This window comes from Copadichromis virginalis, linkage group LG7 (genome assembly GCF_057382275.1).
Source record: "Copadichromis virginalis isolate Kocher_CV1m ecotype Utaka linkage group LG7, C_Virginalis_male_GT1.1, whole genome shotgun sequence".
Classification (NCBI taxonomy): domain Eukaryota; kingdom Metazoa; phylum Chordata; class Actinopteri; order Cichliformes; family Cichlidae; genus Copadichromis; species Copadichromis virginalis.
The window spans coordinates 18,560,623-18,579,285 of record NC_140624.1 but is presented as its reverse complement, the minus strand read 5'-3'; the positions used below and the strand labels follow the sequence as shown (position 1 = coordinate 18,579,285).

General features: G+C 40.7%; 1 protein-coding gene across 2 annotated transcripts in view; it reads right to left on the bottom strand.

Moving 5' to 3' along the window:
- Positions 1-9,122: 9,122 nt before the first annotated feature.
- tmem117 (transmembrane protein 117) overlaps positions 9,123-18,663 on the bottom strand; it is a 46,746-nt gene continuing 37,205 nt past the window's right edge. For both annotated transcript variants that reach the window (XM_085462333.1, XM_085462334.1), the window contains exons 6-8: positions 18,090-18,249; positions 12,938-13,067; positions 9,123-11,897 (exon numbers count right to left, since the gene is read on the bottom strand). In XM_085462333.1, coding sequence (XP_085318459.1) covers positions 11,236-11,897; positions 12,938-13,067; positions 18,090-18,249 — 952 coding nt within the window. In that variant the 3' untranslated portion in view covers positions 9,123-11,235. The remainder of the gene's footprint in view (positions 11,898-12,937; positions 13,068-18,089; positions 18,250-18,663) is intronic.

Genomic DNA, 18,663 nt, shown 5'->3' with positions numbered 1-18,663 from the left:
TCCACTGCACTCTGAAGAATGAGAAGGGTCTTTATCTGACAAAAAGATACCAGGAGCATGCAATAATACAATCACCTGAAAATCATCTTTTTTGGACTTGGCAATCTCATGCATGTACTATGTGTAGGGAATTACATGGACATGTGCAGTTTATAGCATTTGCGTGTATTTGTACCTCTTATCGCTGCAGGGTAAACTCTGTTCATTCTGCTTATTTGTCACAGCTTGTGCGGGATTGACTTAATGCATAAGCATGTAGTGCATGAGCCAAAGCAAGAATGGAAGCCGCTTTGAATTGTCTGTGTTACAGCAAACATCCACACAAGTGCTCACTGTGCCCACAGCACCTATAGCTTTTGGTTCCAGCTTCAACTGTGGGTGCAGCCAAAGGTGCTACAATCAGGATATTTAGTACTGATTATTTCATATGAACTTGTTTTTAATCGACGAAGAACCTCCTCAGGAGATTAACAAAACTGTATTATACAGTTTAGTATACAGACCCCCATTTTGGTTTCAGAACTGTCTTAATTCTTTGTAGCACTGACTCAACAAGTTGCTGGAAACCAGGAGGTGTGCTATCCTGCTGGAAGCAGCAGTCGGAAAGCAGGGAACGCTGTGGTCACAAAGAGATGGGCACGGGCGGCAACAATGCTCAGGTAAGCTGTGGTGTTTACGCAATTCTGAATTGGGACTAAGGGGCACAAAGTGAGCCAAGAAAATATCCTACACACCACCGATAGCAAATTTGGTGGATACACGCGTTCATGATGGTTACACCAAATTCTGACCCTGCCATCTTAATGTCACAGCAGCAATCAAGTCTCAACATTTCTCCAGGCTTTTATTGTCCAATTTTAGTGAGCCCGTGCAAACTGAAGCCTCAGTACCAGTAGTGGTACCCAGTGTGGTCTTCTGCTAGTGCAGGCCATCTGCTTCAATGTTTTGATGCTTTTTCCTCAGTTGCAAAGAGTGTTTTTTTGTTTCTTTAATTACTGTTGCCTTCCTATCAGTTCCATGCATTCCGGACACTCCTCTCTGACTGTTGGCATCTGCGTAATTTTGTGCTGAACATTTGGGGGATCAAGATCTCTGTCTAAATAAATAAATAAATCTGGGTAAATTCCCAGATGATTAAACATAAACATGCAACTATTTTGCTGGTAATACCTGAAATGAGTAAAGAAAATCAACAGCCTATTTATGCAAGATAATTCATAATTTTATTGGGGAGTTATATTGGTTGGGTCTCATTACTGAGGGGGGGGGGGGGGGGGGGGGGGTCATAACCCCCCTAACCCTCCTCGAAATTACACCCCTGTCTCTTGGTCAGTTGCTATGACTTACTATTTCAGTCTTTTGAATATGTGGCTTTACAGCTGAAGGCCCCATCCAAAGTTGTGTTTCTTAATGTTTACAGGCCTCCCAAATACTGCACAGACTTTTTTAATGACCTCAGTGAACTGCTGTCTGTGATCTGTGTTGATTTTGACTGTGTAATTATTGCTGGGGATTTTAACATTCATGTGGACAACCCTCAGGACAAAGGGACTAAAGACCTGAGTAACACTCTGGGCAACTTTGGGCTGACTCAGCATGTAACAGAGGCCACACATAATAGAGGACACACTCTTGACCAGTGTTGGGTAAGTTACTTTAAAATAGTAACTTAGTTACATTACTAGTTACTTCTCTCAAAAGTAACTCAGTTACTTCAAGTTACTCGTTACTTTCAAAGTAACTAGTTACTAGGGAAAGTAACTTTGGTTTTACTCAGAATTCTCTTGTTAATGTGTTGCTTCCATAACTTTGCCAGTCTTCTAGCTTGCTTACTTGCCACAAGTGCACTGTGCCACCTACCAATAGAAAGAAAAAGATAATGTGCATATTTCCACGAGAGAAATCCCACGCCTGGACCGTCATTGACTGCTGCCATGATTCTAGCCTACGTCACAGAGTCATGTGCGCCTTTTACATCCAACACAAAAACTGCAGTCGTGGTGCTTTCGATTGTACTCAGAACTCGGAAATTCTGCCTTCCGAATAGGAAGATGTAGGTAACACCAGACTGCAGATGAGCTGCATACAGAGCTGGACTGGGACAAAAAAATCATCCCGGGCATTTTGACTAGAGACTGGCCCACCATTATAGGGAAAATCATAAAGCCTTTGAATGAAAACAAACACTGTTGTGACAGTGATGTACACTGTTTTGATGGTATATATGCATCAATCTATCAATCGTTTGTTGTAAGATTCAGATAATTATTTTTTAAAAGCTAGACATTTTAAATGAGAATAAGAAAGAAAAGTATTTCTTTGTGCCCCCCTCTCCCTGTTAATGCCCTACCTGCCCCCCTGGCAACACTTTGCTAGACCCGCCCCTGCACAGTTACCAGCTGTCAGCTACTTAGAAAAGGATCCTGGTGTTATTTGTCTCTCAGAAACAGTTCATAACTTCCCTTCAACTCATTCATGTCACCTAAAAGGTAAACCTGTTTCTCCATCACAGCTCTGATGATTCAGTAAGGACATCTCCTGGTTTCATCTTCATGTTTCCCTCTCACCACATAACCAAACCATATCATGACCAGCAGCTTTTTTGCAGCTGTGGCTCCAGCAAACATCAGCTGATACTAGAAATTAATATTAAATAAATTCTAACAACAGCTGATCAAGCTTAAACGTGCTGCTGTTGTTTAGCGCGACATCCGCTGGTTTCCTCTTTCGGCGCAAAGTGGGCGATAAACACACAAGAGAGAAAAGACGATCAGCTGATCACTGATCAGTTTTCATGATTGAAGTAGAAACGGGAGAGGGAGGGGGGAGAATGAGAGAAGAGGCAGCTGTGCAGCGTAAAGACACAGAATAACTCCAGCTTTGTGCCTTTTTCATTGTAGCTGAAGTCCGGGACAAACTGTTCCTTTTCACCTCAATAAGAAACGCGTAATATTTTCTCTGAATACCAGACGGGACGGTTGGCAACTCTAATAACTTATGAACAAAATAAAGTTAAACATCATTAACTTCATAGCACCCACCCAGCTGTATAGAAACTCCGTCATGCTAGCTAGCACGCAGTACGGAAAAAGTCAGAATAACGAAAATAAACTCCACCTAAACTTGGTTCATATCTGACCCAGAGAGACTGCAGGTCATAACTTCTTACCTGAAGTTCAGTTCACACTTGGACCGGCGGCCGCCTCGGGTCTCTTTTCCTTCTGCGTCCCTTTTCCTTCATCCACCTGCTGGCCTCCACCACTTGCTAATGTTACTGAATCTGTGGAAGCTCCGCGATAGCCACCACACGAAGTAACGAGTAACGACCCTATCTAAATCCCAGTAACGAGTAACGCGTTCCTGATTTTGGCATAATAACTAGTTACCGTGCTCGTTACCACAATAATAACGTAGTTACTGTAACGCGTTACTTAATAACGCGTTAGTCCCAACACTGCTCTTGACCTACTGATCTCCAAAGGCCTGAGCATTTCAAAGGTTACTGTGTCTGATGTGGGCCTGTCTGATCATTACTGTGTTTTCTTTGAAAGTAAAATCTCAGCCCACACAAATATATCAACAACAGTGATCACAAAACGGTGTATAACTGAACACAGTAGTGCAATTTTTAACCAGGTCTTCCCATTAACACCTGACCTGCCCAGAGGGTCAGTCAATGAGCTCGTCAATAGCTTCAATGCTAACATGTTAAATGTAATGGACACTATTGCTCCCATTAAGGTGAAGGTTATCTCTGGAAGGAAAAAGTCTCCATGGAGAAACTCCACACTGGTGAAAAATGAAAAAAGAGAGTGTAGGAAAGCTGAGCGCAGATGGAGAAAAACAAACCTCCAGGTTCATTATGACATTTATAAAGAGAAACTTCACAATTATAATTTACAACTGAGGAATGCAAGGAGGTCCTACTTCTCTGACATCATCACTAAAAACAGCCATAATGCTCGGGTCTTATTTTCTACAGTTGACAGGCTAACAAACCCTCCTGTGTCAGTGGCAGCTGAACTTCATTCGACCATGGCCTGCAATGACTTTGCCAAATTCTTCACTGAAAAAATCCAAAAAATTAGACAAGCAATTGGTACATCAACAGCAGATCCAGGATGTCCACCAAAAAACTGTTTAAACACCATGAAACAGTTTCAACCTATTAACAGCAAAGACCTGGAGGACATCTTAGGTCAACTGAACTCCTCCTCCTGCTGTTTAGATGTCCTGCCAACAAGTTTTTTCAAAAAGGTCTCAAAGACTTTAGAGTCAGACCTGTTACAGATCGTCAACTTTTCTTTATTATCAGGTGTGTTTCCAGAATCACTAAAAACTGCTGTAATCAAACCTATACTGAAAAAGGACAATCTTGACAAGACACAAATGAACAACTACAGGCCGATCTCAAATCTCCCATTTTTAAGTAAGATCATTGAAAAAGCAGTTTCTCAACAGCTCAGTTACTTCTTAAAACAGAATAATTGCTACGATGCCTTCCAGTCAGGTTTTAGACAGAACCACAGCACTGAAACCGCTCTGACCAAAGTGTTTAATGACATATGTCTGAATACAGACAGTGGAAAAATGTCAGTCCTAGTTTTACTGGATCTCAGTGCAGCATTTGATACAGTTGACCACAACATATTACTCAAACGACTGGAGAACTGGACAGGTCTTTCAGGAACTGTACTAAACTGGTTCAAAACATACGTAGAAAACAGGAAATACTTTGTATCAATAGGTAACTTCACATCTGAGCAGACAAGTATCACATGTGGAGTTCCCCAAGGTTCCATCTTGGGACCCCTTCTGTTTAACATCTACATGCTCCCACTGGCACAGATTATAAACAACAACAAAATAAACTATCACAGCTATGCAGATGACACACAAATATATATCACAATGTCACCAGGAGACCGAGGCCCTGTACAGGCTCTTGGTAAATGCATTGAGGAAATCAATGATTGGTTGTGCCACAATTTTCTCCAGCTAAACAAAAACAAAACTGAGGTAATAGTCTTTGGCGCCAAAGAAAAACGATTACAGGTCACCAGAGAACTTCAATCTATACATCTAAAAACCACAAACCAGGCGAGAAATTTGGGTGTAGTGATGGATGCAGACCTAAACTTAGAAAAACACATTAAGACAATAACAAAGTCAGCTTACTATCACCTCAAGAATATATCAAGGATAAAAGATCTGATGTCTCAACAGGACCTGGAAAAACTAGTCCATGCATTCATCTTTAGTAGGCTTGATTACTGTAACAGCATCTTTACAGGTCTACCTAAAAAATCAGTCAGACAACTACAGCTCATTCAGAACTCTGCTGCTCGAGTCCTCACTAAGACCAAAAAAGTGGACCACATCAGTCCAGCTCTGAGGTCCTTACACTGGCTGCCTGTCCGTCAGAGGATAGACTTTAAAGTTCTGATGCTGGCCTATAAAGCTCTGAATGGTTTAGGACCAAAATACATCAATGACCTCCTGACCCAGTATGAACCATCCAGATCCCTCAGGTCATCTGGATCCGGTCTTTTATCAGTTCCCAGAGTCAGAACCAGACACGGAGAAGCTGCATTCAGCTTTTATGCTCCTTATATCTGGAACAAACTCCCAGAAAGCCTCAGATCAGCTGAAACACTCAGTTTATTTAAATCCAGGTTGAAGACTCACCTGTTCTCAGCTGCATTTGAATAAAGCACCAAATCCACACTTTAAGCTTAAATTTCAAAACTTACATTTAACTACTGATTTTATCTACTGTTCTGATTTTATCTGTTTTGATTTTATATACTGTTGTTTGTTTGTTTGTTAATTAGTTAGTTAGTTTATTTGCTTGTTTTATTCAATTTTAAATCATGCTTTTTATTTGTTCTTGTTTCTAATGTCTCTGTAAAGCACTTTGAATCACCTTGTTGTTGAATTGTGCTATACAAATAAACTTGCCTTGCCTTGCCTAGTATTTTCTGGTATTTCAGTCACCTGAAAATATCAGCTGATTTAAATCTCAGTGTGCTTAGGTCGGGAGATGGAGCTGAACTTTAACATATTATATAAAACTATTTAAAACAGTGCAGTGTGTGAGTTTTGCAGCAAGGCTTACAATGTCAAGATCAACTTTTTCCACTGTTCACAAAGAAATACGCTGCACAGTGACAGATATCTTTCTATTAGATATTTTTCTGATTGATATTTTCAGTTTTGTAGGTCCAATGTTGGTAAAAAAAAAAAAAGAGACATTTTTCCCCAACACTGGATTTTATCGTCATTTACCTGCTGCTCCACTGAAGGACATTGCAACTGAATTTTTTTTTAATATTCACCAAGCAGCTCTTCATTTTATATAACTTACGAACAATTTGAATAAAATTTGATCCTCTTCCTCGACACAGGAAGAGTAAGGCAGACATCATTATCACAAACCCACCCCTGGGGTTTCAGTCCTCTGAGTGACTTGTTGGAGGTTCTGAGAGATTTATCCGAGCCACATGTTCCTCTGTTAGGTATCAGAAACCCGCAGAAGGAATTGCTGATGAATTCTCTTTCCCTTGTGGCCACTGGGGACAGAAACCATCTCAGACTTGGTGAAAAGACTGAAGGGAAACCTTGTAGCTGGCTGGGACTGACAGTACTGATAAATTTCACAAGGTCTCTAAGAGTCACGGAGCTGCCAGCACAGAGTGATGGGCCATGCCAGGACATGATACACTGATCTAATTGGAGGATAGCTCAAAGACAGTAGAGAAGATTCCAGTTGATCTGTAGCTATGGCTCATTCCCTCTAGAGAATTTTTCTGGCTTATATTTAGCTCTAGGTCCAACAATAGTGCTTCATATCCTCCCTCAAAAAGCAGTTCTTATGTCTTTTTGGATTTGTAGACATGCTATTGGAACAAATAGTAAATAATGGGGAACATTTCAAAGGTGCCTGAAGTCAGTTTGAAAGAAAGCTTCTCTGTCATGAAAAAAAGAAGCAAGCTAAAAATTTGATTACCAGACAGAAAGGAATTGATCATGAACGTTTCCAACACGAATGCATCCACGGCAATGAGGGAGAAGTCGATACACTTTTAAGACAACGTGGGTATCAGGCTCCAACACCCCATAAACATTTTTTTTGAAATGCCTGTTTTGATGTGCTCTCTCACTTTCTGCATGGTCCTCAAAAAAAAAAAAAAAAAAAATCAATATCTAATTTCTCAGCCCAATGGCAGACTTGGAAGAGGCCTCAGTAAAAACAGCTAATACACTCTGGCAATGGGATTTATTTCACAGACAAACAACAAGCATCCGTGAGACCTCAGGTATTCACAAATCTGCTTGCAGGTGTTTTAATATTTACTACTGAAGCAATCTAGCTGAGGCTCTTATTAAAGCTAATTTTGCAGTGAATGGCACAGCAGGATTCAAGTGTTGTGGGTGCAATTACACATCCCGGGATACACGGTTACTGACAATGGAGTGCTGGATTGGATGACACCTGCGATAGCATAGTCTCACATCAGTTTGTTTAACTGCTTCTGTCACATTACAGATTTTTCATAACTCACTCCTCTGTTGTGTTAAACCGGTGGTTGGATTCCAGGCCCGTGAAGCAGCTTTCTACAGCTGATGGATGAAACAGTCACTGTTTAACATGATTTAACCTAAAACGATCAACCACTTTTTATCAGCAGCAACCCCTGCAGTCCCTTTTATCTATTAACAACCACATGCTTTAAGAATGGGTTAGATTTAGGCTTACATGCAACCCTTTTTAATAGAATCTTTGCATATATGTCAAAACAGAAGAGCTTACAAGAAAAAAAACCCTGCAAGGCCAAGATGCGTGTATGGGACTTGATCTGAAGGGTAACATCTGGTAGTCCCAAAAAGAGAGTGAAATCCTATATTATAAGCATGAATATGTACATATAATACATGGATGTCGACACAGAATAGCTCCCAGCTCATTTGAGTCGCCAAACTGGACCACATGACCGTGTTTGTGGTGTTGGAGCATTTTTAATAGAACAAACAATTTAAATTAGATTGTTTTATAGTTAAATTTGCGATCAGCACATCCAAGAGTCTTAGAAGAATTGTTGAATATTTCCTAGTGAAAGTGAATAACTGTTACATCACAGATCTGTCATAACGCACTCCTCTGTGTGGTATTTTCTCATTAACCACTGGTTGGATTTCAGCCCTTTCTCATAATCGGCATCTCTTATTTAGACACAGCTGCACTTTGAGATAAAGGGTAAAAGTTGAAGACCTCACAATAACTATATCCTGGTGTTTATGTCTACCATCCGTGTCATATAAATTTAGCAAATTCGCACAGTAACATTCGCCGATTAACACTAAATGCACAGTGGGCGACTGGCTCTCGTTCACTCTATAAATGTGATCCCTAACATTTGTAGGACTCTTTCAGTGCCTTTAAAAAATTTCGCAACATTCCTTTCAAAATTTCCTCTTGAATCCAGCGTGGCTCTGATCATCCGGCACTGCCATCCAGAGCCAAGCGGCGTGCATGGCAAAACAGCAAAGATGAAAAGCCGTACTGTGCCATAATTCTCTGTAACAAAGCACATTTTTTTTCTTCTTTAATATATTATCAATCATCTCAAGGCCCTTCAGATTTTTCTCTCAACCTCAATGGAGGAGTCCCAACACCACACTGGGAACCAATTCTGTCGGCAGTGAGTTCAGTTTTCATCCCTCAGACATTTTCGATCCAATCTATAACTCATTTACACGTAGACATGTTCTATAAACAAATCCCGCCGGGGAACAAAACAAGTAACAAATTCAAATTGTTTCCCACTGGCATAAATCAAACAACGGACAGGCTCAGAGGAGAACTCCTGCTAATCTGAGCTGGGTGCTATGTGTATGCAGGCTACGTATTCGAGTGTCCTTGTGAAGAGATAGTATCATTATTTCTCCTGTTGCCCACATTAATTGGGTCAGCAGATGCAAGAAGCTTGACCTGCACTGTTGCTTGGCAACTATACTTCCCAAGCATATAGAAAAACTGAAAAGCAGAACTTAACTTGCGAGTTACTTATCGAGATCAGCAACCTTGTTCAAAAAGAATTAAGGAAAGTGGTCAAGCGATACAGAATGTAAAAAATGTATTAATTTATTGGTAGCACAAGGTTCAACAGTAGTACAGTACACTGTGGAAACACAAAACAATCCCCTTTGCTTCAAAAAACAGAGAGGAACTTGTAGGAATTGTCAGTTATGCAGCACAACACAATGAAAACAGTCCGAACAAGACAAAGGCCTCACTTTTAACCCAAACAATTACAGCTGCATTCCAAACATATTAGAGCCCCTTCATGTCCAAAGAGGTTCTGCCCTTTGGTAAAACACTAATATCTAATGTCTTCACAGAGCTTTAATGTATAAAAGGATAATTACTAAACCAAAAGCTGCAAACCAATTATGCTGAATAAATTGACCTCTTCACAGAATGGCCTTTGTTGAAAAGAAGTGTAGCAGCAAACACCTACACACTTCACATGTGTCTGCACACACACACACACACACACGGACTGTTAAGTATAAAACATCATGTACAGACACAAGTGGACATCTCTCTCTCGCTCTGCTTCCAGTTCACACACACAAAAAGACAAATGCAGAAAACTCCACTGTGTAATGTTCTACCAGAACAGGACCTCAACCTTAAATAAAAGACATTTTAATTGTTTTTGTCATTTCAAAAATTAAAGATAAAAAAAATTTAACGATAATCAATTAATGTGAATGTAATTATATTAATTTGTACTGTAGATAAGTTTACAAAATGTAAGAAATCTGGTCATATTCTGTTACATGATGACTGCTGTGCCTTTCATTGGCAAACAAAGCAGACTATTTGAGAAATATCATATAGATATATGTCATAGTTTCTTATTTCTGCAGCCACAGTGTAATATTGTGCATTATATATCAATGCAGAGTACAACAAGAGCACATGCTATCTTGCGTTGTCTCGGTGCGTACATGTCTTTGTCTCAAATCATCACATTTTCTTGCAAATATGTTCAAAATACTGCATTATTGAGCATCTTTGGTCAAAAGCATGAGCAAGTTCATTATATAATTAACAACAAACTTAATTTAGATGGTTATTTTATTGTATAAAAAAACAAAAAAGAACATGTTTTTGGACCAAACACCCCCCAAACTTAGGTGTACAAACACTTTTACACATTAAAGCCAGTTTAAGCTAAAATGCTGCAGCTTTTAGTTATGTTTGAAATGAGGGTTTCTTTTACAGTAGGATAATGCACCTTTTCTTTCATGCAATAAAACAGTAAAGAAAATCTGCTTTTACAACCATTAGCTTTACATAAAGAAGCCCTGAGCTTTGGAGAAGTCACCGCTGCACTTCAATGGTTTACATTTATGTTTATGCCAAGGGCAAAAACCACCTTTTCTCCCTCTGTTGGTATTCAGTAAAGGTGCAGCAGCCGCATAAGCAATCATGAGGTGGCTTGCTGCTTAGCTATTTGATCTCTGCTGATTGCATTTATTATCTTTGCAACTAAAATCAAGTGAGGGTAAATGAGGAGGTCGTCACCGTACACCGATGGTCATAAACACAATTAAAACGTAGTAAGAGTGACATCGCATGAGAATAAATTAAAATGATAAAGTTTCAGGATCAAATGAGGTAACATGATGTCGATATGATAAGAGCATACAGTATGTCAGACATTAGTAAAGCAGATCCGGATGGTCACACAGGCTGTTTAGAATATGCTTTGCGTATCTGAATATGTGAAATATCAAGGCACTGCTGTAGTTATAACACTGTTTTGAAACAATAAAACTCCACTAACCAAAGGTCACATCTGTAGAAATAGTTCTCTGTTACAGGCACCCGTTAGTGTACCTTGACAAAATTGAATTAGGAAAATGTAAAATCCAAGGTAGCACCTGGTCAGTTGAGGTTTTGCAATGGATCTGCTATGTATCAGAATTGGTGCCATTTAAAGACTTTTAAAATGCTTTTGGTACAAAAATATATTAATATGACTGGAACAGCCATCAAGGTTAGGCTAGGTAAATAACACTCTGTCCTTCACTTGAAGAACTGTGTTAAAGATCCTCCTCTGACATCTCGTGCTGTCCTGAATAAACATGCTCGAGTTGTTTACCATTGATCATGTTGGTTCCAACCTGTCTGCAGGTGCAAAGTTTCAGAGGTTCGTCAAGTCACGGGGAGAATTTGTGAACATCGAAAGAGACTGCCGGTTCATCCTGCTCCGTGCTGTCGATCACAATGCTCGGATGTGTCTCTTGGGTTTCCATGGAAATCGTAGAGTTCGTAGAGGGTGTCGCTCCAAAGTGCGGCCCATCCACCGACAGAAGCATCGGCGTTCCCGATCGTTTGAGGCTATCGGTCATAGTGACATGTGTCTCCTCTGGCGTCGCGCCCATCTCCTTGCTGTACTCGGATGGCGACTTCCTCTTTATCCTCTCGTAACTCTTGTCTGGATTTTCTGTGAAGGTCTCGCTGTCCTGAAATCGACCAAACAGCCAGATGAAAAACCCAAAGAGTACGAACGCCACTAGGCTCGGAATAAAGGCCAGGCATTTCACATCCAAGCTGGCTCCAATGTAGCGGCTGTGGAGGAACATGTCCCGCTCCACGTAGGTTAAGTTGGTCCTAGGGTCAACGTTGGTGGAGCGCCACTCGTAGGTGAGTGTGCTGTGATTGAAGTCCTTGAGGGTTTCTGGCTCCTCCACTGTGAAGATCTTCTCACCAGGCCCAACATACTGCCCATATTCATAGGGCTTATAGAAGATCTGGTTCTTCCACATGTTAAGGTCCAAAATCAGCACGAGGAAGATGATACCATAGTTGAACCACTTACCTGCAATGAGAATTTCAACTTGGATTAGACCAGGCTTATATTTGAAAGCTAAGTAGCATGCACGCACTGTAAAGATGATTTAAAGCATATCCTCAACGATGTACCACACAAGCCTCCACCAAACATGGCTAAGCGGGCAGAGTCCATAGATGGATATGCTGTCACATTCATTAATCAGAAATTCCTCTCATTTTGCATGCAGATAGAGGTGGTAGCTCCTCCACGGTATCTCCTAACAAGATCACTATATTACCATGAGACAGCCCACACCACCACTGCCCAGGTTGTCTGATAGCAGGCAGATGTCGCCCCTGGTATATGTGACACTACTCCCTACCTTTCCCCGAGATATGATGCTAATAAGCTTTCAGTTAAACCAATCACGCCGCACCGGAGCCATTTCCATAATGCTTAATGGATATGCAATGCATTAAGGTTAACAACCTTCTGCGAACCACTGAGCCTTTGAACAGTTTAACATTTAGCTTAGGAACACTGGTTCGCCTCCCCTTGATAGTCATGACAGGCCGTGTTCATGTGGCAGAACCAAATAGAGAAACCAGTAGGACGGTTTTAAATGGGAAATACACTCATTTGCAGAGAACATTAAAGAGGCCGAGATGCGAGAGATGATGAGGGAAGCATCTCGCACATCAGGGAGGAACGCGAGGAACAGGAAACACAATCGAAGCGGCGTTGGCACCTGCTTTCCACAGAAACTACACATGTATTATAAATGGTTGCTTGTGGTTTAACCAACAAACACTTCCCCAAAGAAAGAAAGGAGTGGAAAAGTAGAGCAGCCACAGCACTTTTTATTTTAAGTATTCACAATTCAAAAATAGGGCAAATTTATGTCTCCCTCATGGACATTTTCATTTCTTTCTGCTGCCTAATCCATTTCCAACAGCTGTAAAAAAATAAAAAAATAAAAATAGAAAAAAAAAACAAAAACAAAAACAAAAAAACAGAGGTTCTCATTAAAAAAAAACAATGAAATAACCCCGTTCTTTGTCCGGAGGACCTGTATCTGAGTGTACCTGTGATATGAATGTGGTACTCCTCTTTAAAGATGCGCTTGCAGACAGGAAGCTTAACCTTCACATGTGTTGTAGACATTCCTGGCAGATTCATATCCAGGTCACCCATGAAGTGAGGGAACTCCCAGTCCTAAAACACGCACAAATACAACAGGTTTTGAAAATTTAGCTCGCAATTGTGATGCTGCCACCCATCTGAATACACTGAAGTGACTAATGTCAGCTCTGCATCATAGTTTATTGGATGCTGAACACTTCACAGAAGGCTTCAATATTAGCTAATATTAAGACTCAGTGGAGTCTCTTCATAAACTGACTGGAGGTTAAACGTGGTGCCAGCTACTGGAGACGGCAGACGAATCTGTGTGTTTACACGCATGTGGTGTGTACTCATGTGCCTGTGCACATGGGATTTCACCAGATTAAAAATATATATATATATATCAGCAGGCAGCTCAACATCAGCATCTTCCTCTGCCCCCGTGGTGTCACTTTTCTTTTTTGCAAATATGTAGTTTTATTGGGTGGCTAGTAGGTTTTTAGTGAAACTATTCACTATTCATACACAAAACATGATTCATTTATTAGGTGAAAAAAAGTATTATTTCTTATTTTTTTTGAAAATGGAAAACTGTCAGTTCTACAGAGTCCTACAGCTTTGCATTTTTAAACCAGTGAAGTACTGAAGAACTTTTTTAGATTAGATTTTATTTTTTTTAATCAAAATTTAACTGAATTCTAATTAATAAACAATATACACTCATCAGCCACTTTATTAGGTGCACACTGCTAGAGCTGGGTTAGACCTCTTTTGCCTTTAGAACTTCATTAGTTCTTCATGGCATAGATTTAACAAGGTGCTGGAAAGACTCCTCTGAGATTTTGGTCCGTATTAACATGACAACTTGAGCAGCTGTCAAATCTGTTACACCTGCGGATTTGACAAGCGCACATTGGTGATGCAAATCTCCCGTTCCTATCCCAAAGGTATTCAGTTGGATTGAGATACGGCGATTGTGGAGGCCATTTAAGTGCACTGAACTCACCATCATGTTTAAGGCTATGTTCACACTGCAGATCTTAATGCTCAATTCCGATTTTTGGATCAAATCCGATTTTTTTGTCTAGTTGTTCACACTACAGATAAAATGTGTCAGCAAACACGCTCCAGTGTGAACCCTCAAAGTGGCCCGCATGAGCAAAAGGAGAAGTCACACACAACGTGCTCTGTTTAGACCCAGAGCAAACACTATTGTTTGACTGATGGCCCTTAATATAAAGACACTTTTTGGACTTTACGTTTCCCAATTTTGCTTTAAGTTGTAAAGTTGTTTTGTTATTTACATATGGCCTAATAATCATTCTTATTGCTGTTTTAGAGAGGAGTGGTGCTTCATTTTTCCATCTCCCTAGTGAGTGTGGACGCTTCATCTCTTTGCTCTTTAAACGCTTTGCTTCTTTTATTGATTTTTATGCTGATTTTTTCCCTTTTTTCCGTATGAGCTTCAGTTTCACTAACATCTACACGGGATGGCCAGGAAGCGTCCGCGATGTCTTCTCCGGCGCTGATTATTGGCGTCTGTCTTGTGTCAGTGACGTAAAAAACAGATTTAATGCGACATGACCATTCAAACAGCAGTCGCTTTAAAACATCAAATCATCGGATTTGAAAATATCAGATTTGTGCTGTTCACATGATCGGATATGGGTCACATAGGATCAAAAAAGTCGGATTTGATGCGCTTTCGCCTGCAGTGTGAACGTAGCCCAAGAAACCAGTTTGAAATGATTCATGTGTTACCCTGGTGGAGGCAGCCATCAGATGGGTACACTGTGATCATGAAGGGGTGGATATGGTCAGCAACAATACAGCTAGGCTTTGGCATATAAATGATGCTCAACTGGAACTAAGGGGCTCAGTCCATCCATCCATCCATCTTCTACCACTTATCTAGGTTAAGGTCAAGGGGGCAAGCCCAGACTTCCTACCTCTTCCAGCTCACCTGGGTGGACACCAGGTTGTTCCCAAGCCAGCCAAGACATAATCTCTCCAGCAAATTCAGAGACCTCCTCCCAGTTGGAGCCTGAAACACCTTGCCTTTGAGGTGTCCAGGAGGCATCAGATGCCCAAACCCCCTCAGCTGGCTCCTTTCCCTCCTTGAATTATCAGGGAGTCCTAAAACTCCTTGATAATTCAAGGAGGTGGTTTGTATGTTTCAGTGATCCCAGGAGCTTTTATGTCAGAGGAAATTTTTCCCTGCTAAGGTCTCCTAGATACAAGGCAAGAAGACATTTAGGATCGCCTCTATCCTAATGCTGAAGAATCAGGACCAGGCAATATTTTTCCAATTTTAGTGAGCCTGTATGAACTGCAGCCTCAGTTTCCTGTTCTTAGCTGACGGGATTGGCTCCTGATCCGGTTTTCTGCTGCTAGAGACCGTCTGCTTGAAGAGCATATTGTGCATTCAAAGAGGCTCTTCTGCTCATCTTGGTCATAACTAGTGGTTATTTGAATTACTGTTGCCTTCCTGACAGTTCAGAGCATTACATTCCATGTAAACCCTAGAGATGATTGTGGGAAAATCCCAGTAGATCACCAATTTGCAGGCCACCACCATCTGGAACAAACAGCCACACAACATTCAAAGTCTTTTAAAATCCCCTTTCTTCCCCATTTTGATTCTCGCTTTAAACTTCATCTTGACCATGTCTAAATACCTGAACGCAGTAGGCTTCTGCCAACCATTGAACAAGTGTCCCTAATGAAGTGGGCAGTGAGCAAAAATTTGCTTTTGTTATCAAAAAATTAAAGATCAAGTAATTTTTTTAAAGTAAAATCTAACCTAACAGTGAATACAGAGCCTTAAATTGTTACTGTCTGCTGTTCTGCTGCTGGAGACGATTCCTACTGTATGTCCGTGTTACGACACCATTTTAAAATGTATTTAAATATTTCTGTAATGAGTTACTTAAGATTATGAAAAGCATGGCATTAAAATGATTATAAACACAGATGAAACTAATGAAAGTCACACAGAGAGACAGAGAGAGGAAAATGTTATGAAACAGTTTCTTTCTGCTGAGCTGACTTAATCATTTTGCAAATTAGCTTTTGTCATCACTATTAGAGGGGAAAAAAACAAGGCACACATAATTTCAGATTAGCTCCATTTCCATTTGATTCTGTTATTTGCACAGAGCTTCTTGCTCTGCACGAAATTAACACATCTGAATTCACTACGTCCTCATGTGATCCAAGGTCTCCTGTGCCAATATCTATGAACAGAACAGCAAAACAATTTGACGAGAGCCCCTTGGATATTAATTAAGTCCTCCACTTTGCTTCCGTAGCTGCTGTATCGGTTGCCGTAGCACTTGCAGGCATGGCATTTAAACATTCCTACCACAAAATAATGAGTCTCTACAACAAATACAGGTAGAGTAAACTGGCAGGGTGTATCAACATCTTTCACATATGTAAATATGTATATACAGAAATCTGACATTTGGTTGCCAAAGAAAACCCAAAACAGCAAAAAGCCACAATTATATAAAAAATAATAATAATAAAAAAAGAAGATAAAACCCTGCTCGTAGGCAAATCCAGACAGGTCATTAATTGGAGCATTAATTAGCATGAGAACAAAATCACCCATCTTTTCTCATGGAGGCGTGAGATTAACTATGGCACAGATCCAGGATAGAGGCGAATGAAGCTGTTGGGAGGGCTGCGGCGGATGAATTTTTATTGACCGAAGGAATGTAGTGACGGCCGCCGGTGCGAGAGCCCTGTAACGGCACAAGCTAACTTGACCCATAAATAATTGCAGTAAATGTGCTTGCTGTACACCGCGCAGAAAATGAGCGGAGGCCTGTCGTAAACAAATCACTGCGAGCCGGGAATGATAAACAGCCAAGTTACAGTGAGTGAGCGTGAGCGAGAGAGTCGAGGGTCCAGAAACGGAGATGTCAAACACATCGTCCGGGAGTCGGTCAAGGAAGGCGAAAAAGCTGGTCTCAGCGAGACGCGAGGATGTTTGGGAGGAAACGCTTGCACAGTGTAAGATCAGCTACTGCTTTAAATCTGCATAATCACAATAATTGTGAGGAAAAGACCACAGCGTGAAGTAATTACTGGCTTGAGCAGCAAAAAGCCCTTCTTAAAATAATGAACCGTTTCAATAAATAAGTCTAGAAATCACTTTTAGTGTTACAGTTGTTCTAATACACAATACCAAGGGAATAATAATGGCGTCGGTGCCAGGATTCTGTGGAGTGAGGTATTTATAACACTGAAAAATGTCCTCCCATACATTTGCTGGCTCCTTATAATTACCATAATAAACAGAGTGGAAATATATGTTTAGGGGATACGAGATATTGGTATTGTAGGACGTCCTCTAATACCTGCTAACGAGCTCCAGTGAAATATGTTCATTAAACATTGGGAGGCGCTTTGCTGAATTAGGCTCAAGAAGCTCTGAGCAAATAGATGATTGGCCTGTGGTTCAGGCGCATGGTTAGCAGTGTGGGGGAAAACAAAAATCTCACAATCTTTCTCCTAAGCACACAGTATGTGTTTTTGGGGTTTTTTTCCCCCCAGACAAGCACATTTGCATATTCATGAGTGACTGACACAGGCTTTATTGATGTTCACTCTCCTGTGAGAGAGAGAAGACATTGGGTTGGGGGCGGTGGGGGAAGTGGGGACTTCAATCTTGTGAGTCATCATTAAACAAAATAAACTCGTCTCTAGGCTCATAGGGAGGTCTGGGAAACATGATGAAGACGGTAAAAGAGATTTTTTTAAAAAGTCAATAATTTATATTTAACACCACACCACACCTCTCTGTTTGTATCTTCGTATATAAACAGATATACGTGTGTTTGTGTGTGTGTGTAAGTTTGTGTCCGTGCCAGCTGAGAGGGATCAACCGCCCTCGCACTGCTTTGTGCCGCAGTGCCCCATTGATGAATAGGAAGGAAAAAGGGGGAGGCAGAGGACCTGGCAAGGTAGGTAATAGAGTAAGCCAAGAGACATCCCAGCTTGCTATTTTCTTTCTTTCTTTCTTTCTTTCTTTCTTTCTTTCTTTCTTTCTTTCTTTCTTTCTTTCTCCCCCCCCCTTAAATTGGCCCCATGGGGCTGATCTACCTGCATAACAATGAGAAGGTCAAAGACCAAGATGAAGGAAGCTAGGAAGGCTCTGGAGACCTCATCACTGGGCAGGAAGCCTCGGTTCAGGTTGTCCCAGCTGATCCAGTCGGTACTGATGACCAGAACCACTACTGATGTCAGAGAGATGAGTACTGTCCTGCAGCACAGGAGAGAAGAGGAGCATGATAACAAGCATTAAACTTGAGAAAAAAAAGAACATCTAAATATTTTTTCTAAATTTCAGCCTAGATAGGTGCACAGTTAGCATCACATATCTCAGAACACAAACAACAGGTACGACAGCTACAAGAGAAGATCAATCTTGCACTGTTCGGTCTCTCTTCATGGACTCAATAATGCATTGAACCACACTCTTTTACCAAGATTTGACAAATAGCGTGAGTTTCCAGGAAGATGAATGTGCATAGACAATAACTGTGTCTGTTTGTGGATGCAGAGACAATGTAATTCAAAACTCTACTGCATACATATTTCCATGCATTTACATATTTAACATGAGCCAAAATATCACTTACCTAGAGAGGGCTTTTTGGGGTTTTTTTGCATTCTT